Source organism: Taudactylus pleione, unplaced genomic scaffold (assembly GCF_031769625.1).
Source record: "Taudactylus pleione unplaced genomic scaffold, aTauple2 ptg000428l, whole genome shotgun sequence".
NCBI classification, from domain to species: Eukaryota; Metazoa; Chordata; class Amphibia; order Anura; family Myobatrachidae; genus Taudactylus; species Taudactylus pleione.
The window spans coordinates 1,117,501-1,138,575 of NW_028284830.1; the positions used below are offsets into that span (position 1 = coordinate 1,117,501).

General features: G+C 46.0%; 1 protein-coding gene across 5 annotated transcripts in view; it reads right to left on the minus strand.

Moving 5' to 3' along the window:
* SZT2 (SZT2 subunit of KICSTOR complex) overlaps window positions 1-21,075 on the minus strand; it is a 187,260-nt gene that overhangs the window by 136,499 nt on the left and 29,686 nt on the right. For all 5 annotated transcript variants that reach the window (XM_088447303.1, XM_088447301.1, XM_088447302.1 and 2 more), the window contains exons 2-14: window positions 19,247-19,372; window positions 16,103-16,270; window positions 12,342-12,512; window positions 12,117-12,248; window positions 7,775-7,913; window positions 7,449-7,555; window positions 7,163-7,373; window positions 5,532-5,702; window positions 5,075-5,300; window positions 2,885-3,014; window positions 2,642-2,784; window positions 130-282; window positions 1-31 (exon numbers count right to left, since the gene is read on the minus strand). The exon at window positions 1-31 is cut by the window's left edge and continues 84 nt beyond it. In XM_088447303.1, coding sequence (XP_088303429.1) covers window positions 1-31; window positions 130-282; window positions 2,642-2,784; window positions 2,885-3,014; window positions 5,075-5,300; window positions 5,532-5,702; window positions 7,163-7,373; window positions 7,449-7,555; window positions 7,775-7,913; window positions 12,117-12,248; window positions 12,342-12,512; window positions 16,103-16,270; window positions 19,247-19,372 — 1,908 coding nt within the window. The remainder of the gene's footprint in view (window positions 32-129; window positions 283-2,641; window positions 2,785-2,884; window positions 3,015-5,074; window positions 5,301-5,531; window positions 5,703-7,162; window positions 7,374-7,448; window positions 7,556-7,774; window positions 7,914-12,116; window positions 12,249-12,341; window positions 12,513-16,102; window positions 16,271-19,246; window positions 19,373-21,075) is intronic.

The window sequence follows — 21,075 nt, forward strand, 5'->3', positions numbered from 1 at the left end:
GCAGAATGAGGAGGGGGTCTGACTGACATCACTGTGACAGCGGAGGGGAGAAAGAATACTGAAATGATAACTATACAGGAGCTAGATGATGACAGATTAGCAGAACCCTCTCATAAAAAAGTTTATTACCTTAACATTAACTTGACATAGGAATAACCCTCCACGAGCACAAAGCTGCTCCAGTCTCGTAAAAGGGAAGTGAGGGCTGTGTGGGAAATACGACACAGGACCGTGCTGTAGCGTCCATTGTTCCCCGGGGTATGGAGGTGCTTAGGAACAGGCCTGGAAAGTTAATGGACAATAGAGAGAACATCATATACCATAACCCCCTACTGAACTGAAAGGCTAATTCATTAACGTATGCATCATAATAAATGATTTACACCATATTAGTCATAGGCCCAGCAATGTCATATATTAGTCGTTACTTTAAATCCACATTGGACAGGCCAGATAGTAAACTCGGAATCAGTATGAAATACCGCCGGTCCTGTGGCCGACAGTTCGATTCCCGGCAGCGCCTGGCCGACAAAAGCAGAGTTCCCGGCAGCGGAAGCTCAACAGCGCTGGAAATCCCGATCGTCCCTAAGGTAAGTATCTACTAACGTAACCTAACAACCTAACCCTAACCCTCCTTAGGGGTGCCTAACCCTAACCCCCCCTTCCCGGTGCCTAAACCTAAGTCCCCCGGGAGGGTGCCTAACCCTAACCCTCCCTCCCCCTAGCCTAACCCTAACCCTCCCAAGGGGGTGCCTAACCCTAAATCCCCCCCGGGAGCCCTAAACCTAACCCTCCCCCCCCCTGCTGATGTCCGCTGGCAGCGCCCGGCATCACTTCGATCGGGATGCCGGGAGACGTTCTCCCGGCGTCGGGTAAATGACAGGCGTCTAGATATAGACGCCGGTCATTTATCCCACGCCGGGATAAAGCAATCGGGAAGCCGGCTGTCGGGATTAAGACAGTCGGTTTTCCGATTGCAACCCGTAAACTCAATGGGTATTTTCAAACAATAAATCCTGACCGGCTGACCGCCTCGGAGCATATTGTTTATGATTATGCAGTTTCTATATGATTTGGATAAAAAAAAACAAAATAGAAATCACACAAAACTGGTGCACAGTAAATAGGGGTACTCAGTACTTCAGGGACTCTGATATCCTGGGTGTAACTAGTAAGGTTGGATATATGCCCACACAGGGTTCAGATGTCTCTCCCACTCCAGAAAAAGAAAGTAAAAAGGGCACTGGAAAACCCACCCAGGGGGAACATCACACAACATATCTTGTATATAAAATTCATTGGTATGTTTGTCTGTCAGATAAGGTATTCGAACACCCCTTCACTGATTGGGATGAAACCAACGCGAGGTGGTCCAGTTGGATACTGGGCAGGTTTTAGGGTGGTTAGGGTCCCGGTTGAACCTCCCATTGGTGTACGCTGGGCAGAACTTTAAACCGGGGAAGCCTGTTCTGGGCCTACACTGGATGGATTTGGACGACATCACATAATAAAAAAATAAAAACTTAACAACATGAAGATTTAAACCCGGGCAACGCCGGGTAATTCAGCTAGTATTAAATATAAGGCATAGCCCTTCATAGAATCTAACTTTCCGGCAGGACACATTAAATCAGAGGCCACTTCCTGTAAGAGGAGTAGATTAAAGCTCCAGGACTTGTCCATGTATTTGTAGATATAATTTGATTAGAGGTGTTAGGGAGTTGCTGTGACGGAAACTGGGACCCTTTTCCCCAACTTCTTTATTTTCCACTTTTTTATTTTACCCAAAAGAGCAAGAGATAACAATAGGTGTTATGTATTGTTATTACTAGAGATAACAATAGGTGTTATATATTGTTATTACTAGAGATAACAATAGGTGTTATGTATTGTTATTACTAGAGATAACAATAGGCGTTATGTATTGTTATTACTAGAGATAACAATAGGCGTTATGTATTGTTATTACTAGAGATAACAATAGGTGTTATGTATTGTTATTACTAGAGATAACAATAGGTGTTATGTATTGCTATTACTAGAGATAACAATAGGTGTTATGTATTGCTATTACTAGAGATAACAATAGGTGTTATGTATTGTTATTACTAGAGATAACAATAGGTGTTATGTATTGTTATTACTAGAGATAACAATAGGAGTTATGTATTGTTATTACTAGAGATAACAATAGGTGTTATGTATTGTTATTACTAGAGATAACAATAGGTGTTATGTATTGTTATTACTAGAGATAACAATAGGAGTTATGTATTGTTATTACTAGAGATAACAATAGGTGTTATGTATTATTACTAGAGATAACAATAGGTGTTATGTATTGTTATTACTAGAGATAACAATAGGTGTTATGTATTGTTATTACTAGAGATAACAATAGGCGGAATGTATATAATTAATAGCTGTTATTATTGGATCCATGTCAGCATGGATTTGGTACAACACAGCATGGGGTGGCGGATTCCACTGTCCCATGTAAAGACTCAGTTCTGCCGATAAGGAGGAAGTGCCAAGTGACACAACCCTGGTGGCCTCACGCCAATACTCAGAGACCTCAAATAGATGACCCAAGACCAGGCTTCTTTCCTATCCTTCACAGCCTCGTGCCCATCATACTAACATGTCGTGTTCCAGGAGTAACACAAGGCGGTGCACATGTAGCCAGCGTTGCCAGACGTTCGCATCCATTGATAGAATCGGTTTCCAGTAAGAGGCAAACTGGGAATGGCTGGAGTCGGAGTCACTGTGCTGCAGCGATAACACCTGTCGAGGTGAGAGGTTACAGTTGAGGCGAGGTGAGAGGTTACAGGCTGCTGGAACATACCGCAGGGCTTTAGGTATGCCCACACGAGGAGCGACTTACCGGGGTTGTGGATCCAGGTGGGATATAAAAGAGCGGCACCCCGTTCTTGGTGCTCTCTGGGATTTTGTAATGCTCGGGCACAGTGTCAAATGATTTTAGATGCACCAACATCTGATCTGTCTGACTGATGCTGCAAGACAGGAATTCACAGTCAGATAAGGTCAAATCATTATCAAAACTTCAGGTGGTAAAAGACTGTTTATGAGCCTCTCCTGTGGTAACAATCTAGAAATCTCATTCTTTTATTATTCAGTCCTATTTGGTAAAAGGAATTTATTGTCAGATTTAAGTAACAGTTTTGTAAAATTTTTAGGACCTCTGGAATAACATGCTCTGTGCCAGAACAATAGGTCATGCTATTTAAAAAAAAAATGCTACAATAGTGTTTATAAATGTGGTCTCATATTCTATTTATAGCACTGTTGTGTTGTGCGGTGTACAGGGCCCGGGGGGGGCTGTGGCGGTGTACAGGGCCCGGGGGGGGGGCTGTGGCGGTGTACAGGGCCCGGGGGGGGGGGCTGTGGCAGTGTACAGGGCCCGGGGGGGGGCTGTGGCGGTGTACAGGGCCCAGGGGGGGGCCTGTGGCAGTGTACAGGGCCCGGGGGGGGGGCCTGTGGCGGTGTACAGGGCCCGGGGGGGGGGCTGTGGCGGTGTACAGGGCCCGGGGGGGGGGGCGGTGGCAGTGTACAGGGCCCGGAGGGGGGCTGTGGCAGTGTACAGGGCCCGGAGGGGGGCTGTGGCGGGATACAGGGCAGTGTAGTTCAGTGCTCACTCCCAAAGTCTGCTAGGAAACATTTCATATTACAGTCAATGTTGTAACGGGAGAGCAGAAAATGGTTGCTGAAAGCCATACTGTGTGCAGTGATTTTATAAATGTATCAGGCATTAGATAATGGTCAGACATTAGAAGGTGGTCAGACATTGCATAAGGTGTTTTTGACAGAGTGATGCAAATGTCACTGTTTAGTTATGTGACCAGACATACTTAATCCTGAGTAAACATTGGGCCTGATTCAGAGCCGTTCGCTATTTGCGGTCGTTCGTTCAAAAACAAGGGGTGGCTATTCAAATGATCCGTTCGCAAATTGCAGTCTGTTCACACCTCTAAGTCTGAACGAGCGAGCAAAACATACGCTCGGTTATTTGTTAAAAACGCCCCCTGGCCGCTCGCACCATACGTCATGTCCGCTATTTATTAGATTAATCGAGTTCATCGACCAGCGTATGAACTGCTCGCTATTCTTGTGGTTGGTTTTTGCTACCACAATCTTGCGAGCAGTTCTGGCTATAAAATAACCCAGTGACGTGGTCAATGACGCTGCTGTATTAATTATGCACACCCATAAAACGCCCGTTTTGACCTTTAAGCACGCCTGCGTTCGGATCTCCACTCCCCATTTTCAAGCACCTTCCCCTGTTACCACCCACATACGCCTCATTCTGTCACACAAAATAGCAGGCATTCGCTATATTGCGAGCACATGAATTTCGGCCGCACTGACTGGTTCACGCATGCGTATAACGATCCGTACGCATGCGCAGATGTGCGAACATCGCTCGGAACGAGCGTACTGCCGCTAGCGAGTGGCTCTGAATGAGGGCCATTGTCTTACCTTCAATTTATCACACATCATAAATAGTTGTGAGATTTCCAACATTCATAACTGAGGCAACAGTGCCCCCTACTGTCTATTAATATTTATGTATATTTCCAAACATGACCTTTATACTTGTTTAAATGCTTATGAAGGAGTTTTTCTCCTATATAAAGCTGTCATTTGTCAGTATACAATCAGCCTATTGTTCGACGTACGAGATTCCAGCTCCAATGCTTTCGATGGGCTCCTGGGAAGGAAACCATTTATGTTCTGAGTAGATGATCTGACAAGCAGTTAAGTGTTTATTATACTTTACTCTCTTTCTTTTACTTTATAATAAATGTATTTTTAACTGATATTTGTTTGTGCATCTTGATTAAGTCTTTGTATCCAAGAATCTTATCTCAGTCTACCGAGAACAAATGTCTATTGGAAAACACAGACTATAACTAGTAAAAAGACCTTAACACTTACGAAAAAACTGTAATGAAAGACTTTCCTGTGCTACGCTCAATGACCCCAAAGCTACTAATCCAAGTTGTCCAGGATGTGAAATGGTAGAGGGAATAAAATATGACGTGGCAGCAGGTACCTCTGGAGTGTGTACCAGAATCGCCGTATGACGCTGGTCCTGTAAAAGCTGGTGATGGGTTTCTTCAGAGTACAGCTGATATCGTGCAGTATATCATAGCTCCCTTCCATTACCACCTCCACCCTGGTGCTGCGCTTGGTGGCATCCAGTGGCCACGCCGCCATTGCTAGGTACTCAACGCGCATGTTATGTTTCCACAGCAGAACCAGTTTTACCTCCAGCAAAGCTTAGAGAAGATAAAAGTATCAGTAAATAACAAATGTAAGCACTGAGCAGCAGGTTACTTCCTAATGATAAAGGGGACAAGTGACCCATGATTGACACAATATAGCAGAGGCTTTCATCAGCTAAGTTATTTGCTTGCTTACAGCTTATAGATTATCATGGTTCCCCCCCTTTAACAAGCCCAAGGTGAGAAAGTATGAATGCAAAAACCGATTGGTTGGGGCCTTGTTACCTTTTGTAATGCGGATCTCCCGGATGCTGTACCCTTCTCTGAGCCTCACAGATACCACGCTGACAATGTCGGCATGCAGCTCCTTCTCCGCGTGCTTCCTCCGCCGCGTGGCGAGCGCAGGGTTACTGCTTGCCGACACCAGGTGCTCATTGAACAGCTTGTGCTGGGAACCTGTCAACACAGAGCAAAATATACACTGGACCATACTTATAACAGAACATGGAGAATGGACCTAATACAGGGAAGGGCATTCATATAAATGTCTATTACGCTACACGAAAATTATCTAAGAGAAAAAAACGCAGCCAGGAGAATTAAGGAAACACAAGAGTGCAAGCCATATTTGGCTATACCGTCATTTAATACACCTACATATTCATACTTTTCAGTAAAGGCATTTACAGTATATTACCGGGGACACAGGCAACTTGGGGCAAAAGAGTGGGGTTATGGCATCACATAATTAATGTGTTCCCCACTCTCGCTCACGTAGGTTGTAAACTAGAATAGATTAGCTGTCCCATCAGAATGCGTAATAAAGCCAGCGCTGCAAGAGGAAGATAAATATGATGCAAATTGCTTTATTTGCAAATAGTTGCTGCTAAAACACTGACCACGAACAGACACACAGCGAGTGCCGTGGATTATATTCATCTCAATAATGACACTGATAAAAAGATCGCTGGGGTTCAACAAAATATCCAAAACTTAAAAAAAAAAAAAAAATGATGGTTTGTTTTTTTCACAGCTATATTCCAAATACTAGAACACAGTGCTTTATGTGAACTGGCAATAGTGAATTAAGAGATGAAGAATAACTGCAATTTAAAGTATAAAAAAAACAAGTGCTAACCTCTTAGGGCCTGATGCAGAGTGAGAATTACGGCAGGTAGTGCATTTGTGGTGTAAATCAGAAGCACAGGGGCGTTTTAAGAGAGGAGAGGGCCTGTTTGCAGACTCAGTGCGGGCCCCCTCCTCTGGCGGTGCAGTAGATTCTGGCTTGGTGGCGCATGCGTGGGTCTGCGGGAAAATGGCCCCGTGCTTTATTACCGGGGAACGGCAGTACGGTGAATGCGTGAGTCACCGAGAAAATGGCCGCCGCCATTCTGGAGACTACGGACAGGTAAAGTTGGGTACGCATCAGTTGATGAGTAGCCAGCCCGACGTCGCAGGCGACAGCACCCGACATATGGCAAGTGCATATATATCAACAGTAGGGTCAACGGGGGACGTCGCTAATTGCGCGCGGGAGCGCACATATCATGGGTACAAATCAGACAATGTACCAGATTTGTCAATCCAACCCGCGGGATCGAACGACATATTGTATAGTGTCTACCCAGCTTAAGTATAACACTACATGGGCGCAGGATGTCCGTTGTGGGCTCCCCTGGACCCAGGGGCCAGTGTGCACTGCACACTCTGCAACTATTATAGATACACCCCTGCACAAGCATAGGCTACTATTACTGAACAGAACTCAAATATGCAATTTTTTTGGAGTGATTTCCACCCACTTAGAGTTAAAATGATGTGATAGATTGACTTGAACAACGAGCTTCGCATAGCACGGACAGTGTCAGGCTAATATGCATTGTTACTGAAAACCCCAGGCTCTGCCCAGCTCTCACCGCAGTAATACTCGGGATTCAGCGCCTCCCCAGTGCGCAGGAAAGAATACAGCAAGAACGCTTTGTGATAAACATTCATGTCCGCCTGCCCAGTCTCTACTTCAGGACAGGAAGAGAGGTAGGATCCCAAGGTTGCCATGGCAATAAATTTCATCAACTCTACGTTAGGGACGTAACCGAAGCTGCAGTCATACGAGTATACACCGCCAACCTGTAACGAGAAGGATGACATAAAGGTGGCGCTAGAGTTCAAAGCATAACACCTAACAGCAGCCAATGTCTTTACCTGAACAAAAGAGCAAGCGATGGTTCCACTGCGCAGCTGGTTCAGCAAGGTCTCGCAAACCGCGACGTCTGGGACGCTGGTGACCCCGTCCGTGATCACAATGATTCCTATGGGTGGAAAAAAATGCTAATTGCTTCCATGGACTCTGTATTCTGCTCCAACTGTTTACATGTATGTCAAAACTGTATTACACTGTGATATCTGTGGTGTCTTAAAAATAAAACTCTGATGATGAGAAATGTCCGTATACACATAGAACTTTGTGATAAAGCCTTAAATGGCAATTTTCCAACCAAGAAATAGTTTCAAACGACAGGGTGACTCACCCGCACTGGAGTTGGCAGGTAGCAGCTGTAAGGCAAGGATCCCCTGCCGAATCATACTAACTAACCCGATGTCAGCCGTTACCATGGAAACGCCCATCTTTTTGCCTGATTGTTGATTTCCATATTGAGGTAAGGAATCCTGAAAAAAAGAGAGGAACAATAATATCAATTCAATTGACAGAGTATATATACTTCCACCCGGGATGTAGTCAGCATCCCGCATGTGCGGGATGCCGACGGACGAAATTCCCGGCACCAGAATCCCAACCGCCGGCATCCCGGAAGTAATTATCGGGTGTTAGGGGGAGGGTAAGGGTGCGGGATTAGGGCCAAGCATTAGGGGAAGGGTTAGGTTTAAGGTGTGGGGAGGGAGTTTAGGGGTGTCTCTCTAGGGCTGGGTACGGGATGCCGGCTCTCGAGATCCCGGCGGTCAAAATCCTGACAGGGTATCCTAACCTTCCTAGTGCCTAACCTAACCCTTCCCCCTAGTGCCTAGAAGGAACACTAGGTATGTGACCTCATCTCTGAGCTTCCACCAGCGAGATATGGGACACTAATACAGCTTAACTGTTGACCCCTCCTTCAGCTTTAACTAGTATATAACTTGCGGCTTGCTTCCTCCCTGCTAGAATAATTAACATAGTGGAACTTAAATCCCAACCAAACACTGCAAACGCCAGGGACTACAGAGTGGAAAATAGATAAGCTTACCCCCTGCAGAAAAACATTTTGATATGGGGACCTGTGTCGGCTAGTCACAAGAATGGGCAATCTAACAAGCAAATCTAACAAGCAAATCTAACAAGCAAATGAAATAAAAACATCAAAGACGTGAAAACAGCCATACTGCTGTTTTCGCATCTTTGATGTTTTTATTTCATTTGCTTGTTGTATAATAAATGTGATCTTTTCTCTTGCATATGTTACGCAGAGTGCACGCACAAAGGCGCTGTTGCAGAAGAGATGATCGGTATTGGACGTGTAAAGGAAAAGTGATGGGCGGTGACTGGGAGGTGGCTACTTGGTGCATGCAAAATGGTCCGTTCAGTGGGCGTGTTATGGGCGTGTCAATGCAAGAGGCTGCATTCCCATATGCACAGCCGCAGGTATAGCAGGCCGTGGTCAGGTTACGATGGTACGACCCATAATGGCGTATAAAAAGGCAGCCATCGGTATTACTGCGTGGACGGGTGCTAAAAGTGAGCATCTCAGTCCTCGCACATTTCGGTCGTGTGGATTCCCCATATTTGTGCTCCAAATAGGGGTCCCCCAATTTTTTTTATTATGTATATGTAATAGAGATATTACTGCTCCATTCATTATAGTTGCAGGGCTAGTGAACTCTTGCTGACCCTGCTCTCAGTGGACCCTTCTGAGCATGTGCAAATAGGGGGGGGGGGGGGAGAGAAAATGACTTTGGTCAGTAACCCAATTTTGCGGGAAAAATACCCCCCATTCATTGGTAGCGTGGGTGTCCTGGCAGAGAACCTTGTGGGCGGCATGTTGCTGGGGCTTTTCTGGCCATTCAGGGTAGCTGGACAAGTAGGGAGGAGAAAAAAGGGGTAGTTGATAAATATAGCACCCCTGGAGAGAGTGAGTGAGTCTGGGAGGATTTTCAGTGGAGTGCCCGTGGATCTGTTGGAAAACAGGGGCACTGTACCCCTATATTGCCCTGGATTACAAATACTGAGTTTGGCCAAACAAGTAAACCCTATTGGATTACAAATGAAAGCCTTTCATGGGTGATAGCCACGTATAGCTACCTCTACCTTCTGTGCTGCGGATCAGTAAGACCTCACTTTCGGCTGCCTGTTGCCAGAACGGATACCCACGGACTCAGTAGGGCTGCTACCGGAACATCACTCAGGGGTGTCCAAAGACTCGGAGGCATAGAATACCATCCGCTCACTGCGCTCGGAGGTGCGCCTGATGAACGGAGAGCCGTGTGTAGGAGATTCCCCCAGGACACTCTGTCAGCTTGCGCTGTAGAGAAAGGAGCCCGCCCTCTGTGTTGCCGCCGAAGTCGGCTGGGAGGATCGAAGGTCCCAACCCACGGAAGACCCCTCTCACCACGGGCTGCCCGGAGAAGTGCCCGAAGACACAGAAGACCATGACAGGGGAGATGTATGCCAGGTTCTGAGAAACGGAGCCCACACCACGACTCAGCCTCTAGCGCTGACCAGAAGGACGTCCACCCTAGAGTAGAAACCTCTTTGTGAACAGCCCCTAGAGAAGAACCAGAAGCCGCAGGCATCATGTAGGACAGCCGCTGTTGGTTGAAGAACCCCGCGGCAAGCACCGGAAAGTGACTGACGAGGACCCTGCGCCCAGAGGAGAAGAGAGGACGCCGCTGCTGAGGTGATACTGCTGCCGGAACCGTGGAGGAGGCTGTGCAGAAGGAAAGTCGCGCCGACCAGACCTTACCACTTGCCAGAGGAGCAACGTCTGCAGGATCGGTGGGGCTCTTGGAGTGTGGCCCGCTATTTGCTCACAACTGAGTATCGTCGGGATCGTAAGCTGGAGCTCTGGTGCGGTGACTTGCATCCTGGAGCTATGCTGGATGTCGCTAGGGGCTGAACAGCCACAGCAAAGGGGTGAGATAACTCCAAAACCTCCTTGTACCTGCTCCTTCCTCTGCCTTGTACCTAACCACCCCCTTGTCACTAGTTAGGCCCTCACCCTGCATAGTCTCTGCATTCTATCTGGGGGGCCAGAGCTAGTTGGGGTTCACTTTACCTTTTAGATAGCTCTGATTAAAAGGGGGAAAGTGGGGATCTTATTCAGGGTTTAGGTCTTGTGATTAGTTTGCATTATCCAGCTGTGTGAGAGATAGGATACCCATTTTCTCTGTCTCATATTCCTTGCTTATTTGGTGTATTATTTTTCTTGTGAACCTCCAGCTCATGCTGGGAGGGGACGTGATTTGGCTGATTGCGTCAGCTCATGTCTGACGCAACTGTGAGTAATGTAAATGCTGTATTCTGGCCATGACATGTATATGTATTCACTGGTAGGGGTGTAAATGCAAATGTCTTTTATGCACTGCCTGTTGTTGCATTAGAGTCAGTATTCTAATGCAATGTATGTCCACCCTTGCCGATTTCTATTTTGTATGATGACATTTCTCAATGTACTGTGCATTTCTACTGTAGAACATTTACCTGGTAGATTTCTGTAATGCAATGTATATGCAATGCTTATTTAACCCTGTGTAACCCCGGCTGGCAACTTTTGTGGTAATAGTGAGTGGCATATGCATGTGTGTTTTACTCTATTTTTCACAGTAAGGGCCAAGTGTTAGCAAAGACTGTGTTAAGTGCTGCAAATATGCCGGTGAACTACTGCTTCCAGCATAGCCCTTGTTATTTTTCTCAGTAGGGACAAGTGTTAGCAAAGACTGTGTTAAGTGCTGCAAATCTGTTGGTGAACTGCTGCTCCGAGCATAGTTTGTGTGTTCCTGCGATTCCTCACTATTTTAGTGATGAAGAGCTGTGTGACAAATGTGTTTCTTTTGCTGACATTCACTTGCCAGCTGGGGTCACTGGTAGAGGACAGGGAGGTGTCAAGTAATTACCTTGCTATTGTAATCGGTAAGATTGTATTGTATCAATTGTTTTAACTGTTACACTGATTGGTATTTATACTATTTGCAATAACAAAATTGCATTGTACCTTCCTTCCTGTGTGGTCACTGTGTCGGCAAAAGGGGTATTAGCAAGGCTTGCCTCTCTATCACGGTGTGTCCTACCTCAACGATGGGGAGATCGGCCACAAGGAAGTCTACCACACACACCTGATACCTAGTGCTAGTGGTGCATCACTATAGAGACTTTCAAAGCATCACAGATGTACACAAGAGGAGTTTGTAGCGGTATTTGCAGAACGGGCGACCACCAACAGACGCTGCTACGGGAGCTTCTGCCTCCACCTCTCAACCAGGCCCTTAATTTATTTGGATTAGTTGGCAGACATGCAAAATAGGCAGGATGTTCCATACAAGAGGAGCAGCAACTGTGCCCATCACACCAGAGCCCCCACACACACGCACACAATGTACACACATACCTGCAGTTGACTTAACAAAAAAATTAAACAACCAGACAGCACAAAGGAAATGACGTCTGCCTGTTGCCAGCCCAAAATGTTGTTAAACGGTTTAACGACATCTGCTCATTTTATCATACACGTCACAGCCCTCCATGTAAAAAAGTTGGTTTCTAACCAATTATACTGTGCTTTTATTTACTTATACTCTTCTGAGTGGCACAGGGGAGGCTCTTCCTGTAATTCCCATTATGCTCTGTTCATATATAAAACACAATTTATTTCTTATTATGCCCACCTGAGTGAGTGGCCGGTACTGTTGCTGAAGCATCTCAGCGATCTTATTCTCAAAGGTCCCGAGCTGCAGGTACACGTGTTGTAGGAACTCCGGCAGCTTCTGCTCCTCCAGCTGACACCCCTGTACCAGCACCTAATGGAACAGACAAAGCCACATTATAGAACATCTCTGAAATTAGGATTCCACAGCACTAGCCCCAATGCGGACGCAGCCTTCCATGCCGACCTGATGACTCTGCAGTCCGATGATAGAGGAGTATGCCTGGATTGTCACAAAGATTTCAGGTCGGAACAGTAGCTTGGATCCGGGGACACGGAACGGCCTGAGCAGCCCCAGCAGGCAACGTGAGAGGGAATGGAAGATCTCATCGAAAATTATCTCCTCCGTGGAGTCATCCTGTAGAGAGAGGAAGACATTTAAGGCCATCTGAAGTCTCCACGTGATGAGCGAGAAAGCCACAAGTTATGTCACTGCATGGAGAGAAACGTATCATCTTTCTTTCTCATGTCTACTTAACAACCTTGGGGGAGGGGACATTTTGGAATGGGTTAGGGTGGTTACATATTGCTTTCTATTATTGCAAAATGATGCAAAATAAAGAAGCTCTGCTATCAACATAGGGTCAAGTAGCCAAGGACGTTTAAATTAGATGCATTACATGGTTATTTTATGTCAGTTAAGTCGTAGTGTTCATTCTAGCACCCTGCACCTGTCACAACCTGTGTAGTTCTTATTTCCTGCCTGGCGTGTTGCTCTCTGATCTGGTGCTTCTGGCACACTCAGCTGATGCAACAAATTGCTGACATACAGACCAGAGTGTGCTAGAAGCACCAGACAGGAAGGAGAAACTGCACGGCTTGTGAAAGGTGCAGGGTGCTAGAATGAACACTAGTCAAGTGCATGTAAACGGATGCGACAATAGAAAACATTCAATCAAATATTTGTGTTTTTACATGAATTTATCATGAGCTGCGTCGCGATGTATTACATTGAATCCTTCTCACTCTAGATCAGAGCTTCGGTCAATGCAGCTTAAAATATACAAATAACTGGAAACTAATTGTAATCATTTAATGGGTGTGTTTGCCTTGGGCACCATGGAAAATGGCAACAGAGAGAAGCAGAAGGGGGTAACTGCTGAGCAGCATGGAGCTACATACTTGAAACCTCCATGAACCAACATCTAAACCGATTTAACTCATCTCAATTTGATTATAACAAGTACAAGAGGAACAAGAGTTGGAAAGTAAATTTGCTGAGCCCTTGTGTGCACGATTGGGAGTCCATAAACCAATAGGAGAAGATTGCAAAGGATGGTTTTATTTTGTTTAACGGATAACTGCATCTGACAAGACATAGTGCATGGTTCCTGGACATATTTCACACTCTTAGCAGCAGCTGGGTCCTGATGATGCCCTGGAACTGGAATTCCATACATAGATTCGCGGGAGCTTTTTAGGAACTGTATTCGCAATGTGTTGCAATGATCCATCACATTACGGGGCTGAACATACACCTGTTGGCAGAATGTGCCCTACACTGCGCACACAAGAATAGGGTATGCATTCCATTGCATCTAGTCTTACAACTGGCATAACTAGGCTGTAACAGAAAGTTCTCACGTAGGCGACAACTCCAGGCACTGCAGAGTACTGTACGCCAGATTGGAAGAGTAAATTTCGCAGCTAGTATGATTGTAATGGGATTTTTGTATTTACTTGACTGGGAACACTGAGAATTTTATGTGATGTGAGGAGCCTGAGCATATTCAAAACTGCAGCTAAAACCCAGGCTCCTTCCCATCTCTCTCTCCATTGGCTTCCCTTAAGTTTGTTTTATCTAACAAAGCTCAAGAGACAGAGACGGGAGATAAGCAGTAGAGAAGCTCCGAGAGCTTCTGACACCCTCCTCACTGGTTTTCCAGGTAAGGTATTTCAGATCCATGGAGCCCAAGGGTTTGGAGAACATATGCACCAGATTAAGATTCCAGAGGCACCACCAGCGGAGGATGGACCAGCAGCACTGCCTGTAGATAAACGTCTGGACCTCCGGGATCAACAACAGCTTCCTTTGCAAGAAAGTGGACAAGGACCAGACCTGGACCTTCCAGGAGCCCAGGCCTAAGCCCTCATCTAACCATCCAGTAAATAAAAGCAGTAGTCTAGTCAAATAAACGGATGAGAATGTGGCACAGCTTCTACTCGCATCAACAAATACAGGTCTTCCAGATCAAATGAAAGTTCCTGGCGGAGACCTGTTTCCTCGCTTTGAGCATCGTCTGGGTGGCGCTAGCTGCGAACCACCTTTATTTAGATTGCTGCTTCCATAGTCACACCTTTAAAGCCAGGTGAGGTAAAGTTAGGTGGTAGAAGGTACTGTGGCTTAGAATATCTGGCTGCAGAAAAAGGTGCTACATAGGAATTTCTATCATGCTGAGAAGGTCTGAATACCATGACCAGGCACCACCATAAGGTGGTTACCTAAGTATGGGGCCCGGACTAGACAGGAGGCCCTCCGTTCATAGAGAATCCAGGGTCTAGACCCACTGCAACACATAATATTACGTCTGTATGTGCAACGAGATGTGGCAACGCCCCTCATGACAAGGCCATGCACTGCATGACATCCTTGGCCGGGTGTAGTAGGAGTTACTGCCGGACACATAGCCAACGGTTCAAATCCCGACAGCGGAAGCCAGGCAAGGGTGAAAATCCCGATCGTGCCTAAGGTAAGTATCTCTAACCTAATTCTCCCCAACCCTAACCCTCCCTTAGGGGTGCCTAACCTCCCCCCCAAGTGCCAAAACCTAATCTCCCCTTCCCCGATGCTTAAACCTAAGTCCCCCGGGGGGGTGCCTAACCCTAACCTCCCCCCGTAGGTGCCTATCTCTAACCCCCCTTCCCCTAGCCTAAACCTAATCCTATCAGGGGGGTTCCTAACCCCAAGTCCCCCCGGGAGCCCTGAACCTAACGTCCCCCCCTTCGTTCGGTACGCCGGGCTTCGGTCCTCCGGCGTCTGGTCAATGACAGGCGCCAGCTCCGTGTCAATATGCAGTATTGGTGATATACTACCTTGTAACTGAGAAAGCAGGGGGAATTGACTTAGGGCGACAATTCCGCTTATTGTGTATAACAATGTTATTAGGGTGTATTCCAACAACAAAGTTTTTTGTGCCAAATCGTTATGTGCAAAGTGCTATTAGATAAAGTGTATAGTTAAGTTTGAATAATTTAACAACATAAAATCAGTGCAATAAAATTATAAATACCAATATATAAAGTTTAAAAGATGTACAATTTATTCCAGAAATTTAAAACAAATAAGAGAAAAAGAAAACATATATAATGGAAATACTATGTTGGGGGAGTTCCCTCAATAAAACAGCCAGTTCAAATAAAATACAAGGCAAGTAAAAAATGTGTTTTTTGTAGGAGAATAAAAATAATAGCTTATCTGAGTCAAGATTTAAAGGAATACGCTTTTTCCTAGGACAAGAAGTAAGGCTCCCAACGCGTTTCGTCTGCTGACCTCGTCATGGCTATGTTTTATTGAGGGAACTCCCCCAACATAGTATTTCCATTATATATGTTTTCTTTTTCTCTTATTTGTTTTACATTTCTGGAATAAATTGTACATCTTTTAAACTTAATATATTGGTATTTATCATTTAATTTCACTGATTTTATGTTGTTAAATTAATCAAACATAACTATGCACTTTATCTAATAGCACTTTGCACATAACGATTTTACACAAAAAACGTTGTTGTTGGAATACACCCTAATAACACTGTTGTACACAATAAGTGGAATTGTCGCCCTAAGTCAATTCCCCCTGCTTTTTCACATTATATATATATATATATATATATATATATATATATATATAGCCTGACCTAGGTATACAGCAAGTAATGGAGCCTTGTCTGCAAGGCTTACATTTTGTTCAGCAATACACAACAGAAGGCTTTCTGGCACTGCACTTACCACAATCCCTGTAGAAGGGCTGAGGTCCAGCTCGATCACAAAGCGGTACCGTCGTGCCAGGAAAGTAACCCACGTTGTCGGCACTAAAAGAAATGGACCGGGCAGGACGGGTTCATCAGGCTGCCACCCGTGAGGCACAACGCTCACCACCTCCAGGTCCTGTGGCCCCTGAAATAACAGGACATTCACAGGTTAACCAATAATAAGTAACTGGGAGGCAGGACGAAAGCCGTAGGGTAGGAGATACAGCGGTGATATTTTTGTATAAAATTTGTATTAAATTGTATTTTTCACAAGTCTAAAAATAATTTAAAAAAATCATCCTAACTGAAAATATTTAAATGGAGAATGTGAAAATAACATTAATGGATTTTGCCGATCCCCTTCCCAGGCATCGGCAGAGCGGAGAATTGCCCCAATTAAATGCCGAAGTATGGAAAGCTTAAGAAACCTTTTCCTGGTAACTTCCTAAATAGGATACAACTGATCCAGAATCCAATAAGGATCTTATTACTTTTTCAAATAAAGTTTATTTTCTTCTCTCCTTTTTTAAAACGTCATTATTTTCCTGGTAACTTCCTAAGCAGAACACAACTGGTTCTGAATCCAATAAGAGTCATATTACTTTTCAAAGAGTAAAACATATTTTTATATTCTTCTCCTTTTCAAATTTTAAAATGTTATTTTCAGTCTAAAAGTGTGCCTACACACGGTGCGATATTTTAAACGATTTGGCTGATTTCGACCGTTTCTAATAACAAATTGTGCACATTTGCTGCAGATAAGTTTTGCCGACCTCGGCGAGGGCGGCATATTGCTCAGTGTTTATGCCTGAACGATATGTAGCTCGGATCCGCACGATGTTGCATGCACGGATCAGGGAGATCCGTGATGCATGCATCAAGACACAGATGCACGCATGAATCAGTGCAATCCGTGCTGCACGCAGCTGTGGTACAAGACACACATGCATGGACGGATCAGTGAGATCCGTCCATGCATCTGTGTTAAATACATTAATTTAAGTGTAAATATGTTACACTCGTATTCTTTTTTTTTTTTTTTTTAAACACAGATGCATAAGGTGCCCACACACGGTGCGATATAGCAGCCGATCTGACGGATTGGTATGATATCGCTGCTGTATCGTGCAGTGATCTCCCCAGAAATTTTTTCCAGCCGGGTGGCATCCAAAAGTAGCCGGGTGGGGGCCTTCGCAATTATGCGCGCGCCGGGAAAAGGGGTATCTCCCTTACCAATCCAGCCCGACAGGTCTCAGGCTGCTCCCCCACTGGCTCTCAGTCAGAAGTGCCCATTATACAGTGACCCCTGTATTTGTGCCCTTTATACAGTTTTCCCCTTTACGCATTGCCCCTGTAGTGCCCCCTGGCTGAAGTAGTGCCCCTATGTAGTGCCCCCAGAGTGGTCCCTTATGTAGTGCCCCCAGGCTTAAATAGTGCCCCCAGAATGGACCCTTATGCAGTGCCCCCAGGCTAGTCCCTTATGCAGTGCCCCCAGACTTAAATAGTGCCCCTTAGGAAGTGCCCCCAGACTGGTCCTGGCCTCAGCCCCAGCACTTACCTTTACATACTGACCGCTCGCGCTCCCACTCCCGTTGCCTCGCGGTGACTGGATCTCACTAGATCCAGCAGGCGCGCGGAGCAGGCTCCTCGCGTCAAGGGTGACGTCATGACGTCACCCGCGCAGTGCATCACTGGGAACGCTGGCTGCTGAAGCGATCGGAGGCTTCTTTAGCCTCTGGTCACTTCAGAGGTCACTTAAGAGGCCAGTGTTCCACAGCAGGGGTCGGCGGAGGAAAGTGCCGGGCAGTAGGCTGTTTCTAGCCTGGGGAGAACACTGCCGTGTGTGGGCATGATATCGGCCAGTGCGTGCTCCCGTGGGGTCGTACATCGCACCTCCAGATCTTACTGCATGTTCACTTGATCTAGGGATGCGATCTACAATCCCATGCAGCACTATGCAGGGGGCTACCGTCATATCGGGCAGCGGATTGCTCCATGTGTGGGGACCGCCTGATATGTTGGCCATCGGATCGGCCGTCGCGTCCCAAGGTGCATATCACACAGTGTAAGGCCACCTTTGTGTCCATGCATCGGTGTCTTTTACCACAGCTGCTTGCAGCACGGATCGCACTAATCCGTGCGCACATCTGTGTGTATTCTTTTCTGATCGGCAAATCGTTAGATCGTGCACTATAGATCTTGTGTCACATTGTGCAGTCTTTGCTGCATATCGTGTCCTGGAGCGCCGGGGAGCTGCCTGGGAGTGTTCAAGGGAAATCGTTCCCGATATCATATCGTCTCATGTGTAGGCACCCTGAGAAACCAAAATTCCTGGCAACTTCTCTTAAGTTCTAAAACTAATACACATGAGAGTCATCTACGGCTTCTGAATAGGATCTTATTACATTTCAAAATGTAAAAAAACAACAATTGTTTTCTCTCCATGTGGCGATTACATAAACCAGGGAAATAAACAGTCCTGGAGATTACATCCCACCACAACCCTGATGAAGTCGCAACGAGAACAAAACGCTTTAGGTTTTACAACAAAAGCACTTCCAGTCATGGGGCAGAGGCTTGCTTCTACGCGTATCTAAACAGGAAATGTAAACTGGTAACACTACTCAAAGCTAGACACTATTCCTTTGACTGGCTGAAGGTCAATCTAGCCCTGGGAATTTTGTAATGCTCTGACTGGCTGAAGGATGCCTAACCTAGTGAATATTCTATTGCTCGGTCGGGGGCTACTCAATTGTTAGTGCAGCCAGCCCCGTGCTGCTCGCTACGGCCGTGTTCTTGCGCCCAAAACGCACAGGATTAGCCACGTAAAGCAGCTTTACCCAATGAAAGTGCCAGTTAAAAAGCCCTCAGGAGGGTGCAAGCGGAAATCTGCAATACGTGACAGCGACCCAAAACAATCGAATAGCACTCGGTCCTTTAGACGGGAGCTCCAGCCGCGAGAAGCAATTGAATTCCCCCCCAATTACATCAATGAAGAAAAAAAAATAAAGAAACAAATAAAGCAGGCTATATAACTGGTGCTTGCATGCCAGCGAGACGAGCCTACAAATAAAATTAAAACAAAAAAAAAGCCAGGCCAGCTTCTTAGTCCTAAACTTACCAGCTCAGACTCAGGGAGCGGAGAAATGGATTGGTGGAGATTTGTAAGGAACCAAGCAAGACGCACATTGCGAGAGATTCGATAATCTTTCTTCATCAGCAGGAAGACCTGTCCAGCCTCCTCCTCCTGTAGGTTAATGACACAGGATAATCAACGCTTAGGCTATCTTTAAACAAGAATTCATTTTCATAGATCCCTTTGAACACAACCAGATAAATGCAGGGTGAAACATGAACGTAGTGTGCAACAACTGCTCAGGCCGCATTCACCATTTGTTGTGTAAAACGCAGGGTGACAAATTGCTTATCCGCTACTACATGCCAGCTACCGGTGTATCATGAATATTGAGCATTATGTAAAAACAGAAATTAGCATATTTATTCCTCAAAATGTCATCATCCTATTAAATAAAATTGCTAAAAGCAGGTCGTGGGCACTCCACTCTCAACACCACTACAAACGCATTAGACCAATAAGAAACACCTGACTGCGCCTACCCACACCGATAAGAAAAACACCGCAAATTTGCAGCACAAGCACAGAACAGGTTTCATAGAAGCTGTAAGATCCAGATATTCTATCAATTGTTATAATGCAAATTATGAAATGTATATGGTCTACAAAACTAGGGAAGTTAATGAAATTTAGTTTTACCCCTGGTGTACCTACGACAGGGATGGGGAACCTCAGGCCTGGGGGCCGTATAAGCCCCTGGAATCATTTGGTCTGGCCCTCTGAGCTTTTTTCTGCTAGCCTCATCTGGCTAGCAGGGTGCCTAGAATGTCACCCTGCAGCCAGATTCTGTGCAGCAGTGCTGCCTGGAGCGTCCTTAGGACGCTTCAGACGATCACACCGCTGCCCTTACAGCTCCCGGGAGCATCCACAGGGTGCCCCGGGCATTGCTGTAATCACCGGTGACTGTGGTCACACGGAGGGGGTGTGGCCTGCACCGGGCCTGCGAATAATGGTATATATATCAAAATGGCCCTTGGCAGAAAAAAGGATCCCCACCCCTGACCTAGGATAAAGAGAGGTATATTGGTCAATAAAATCACTCCCCCAATTCATGAAGCACAATCGTTAGGGTTATAATTGGGGATAAAACTGGTGTTTTGGTTAAGGTTATACTAGGCTTCAGACAGTGCTACAGACACAGGGCCTGATTCAGAGCCGCTCGTAAGCGGACGTTCGTTCTGAGCGATGTTTGCACAACTGCGCATGCGTATGGATCGTAATACGCGTGCGCGAACCAGTCAGTGCGGGCGAAAATCGTTTGTTCGCTAAATAGCGAATGCCTGCTATATTGCGTGACAGGAGGAGGAGGCGTATGTGGGTGGTAACAGGGGAAGGTGCTTGAAAACGGGGAGTGGAGATCAGAACGCAGGCGTGCTTAAAGGTCAAAACGGGCGTTTTATGGGTGTGCATAATTAATACAGCAGCGTCATTGACCACGTCACTGGGTTATTTTATAGCCAGAACTGCTCGCAAGATTGTGGTAGGAAAAACCAACCACAAGAATAGCGAGCAGTTCATACGCTGGTCGATGTACTCGATTAATCTAATAAATAGCGGACATGACGTAGGATGCGAGCGGCCAGGGGGGCGTAGTTTTCCAAAAAACGACCGCAAGTTTTGTTCGCTCGTTCAGACCTAGAGGCGTGAACAGACCGCAAAGAGCGAACGGTTCATTTGAATAGCCAGCCCCTTTTTTCTGAACGAGTGAGCACAAATAGCGTCCGGCTCTGAATCAGGCCCACAGCCCCAAAGGTTTGCTCATGGATTTCATAGCAGGACACCACTAGATAATGGGTATCCGGTACAACTTGTTG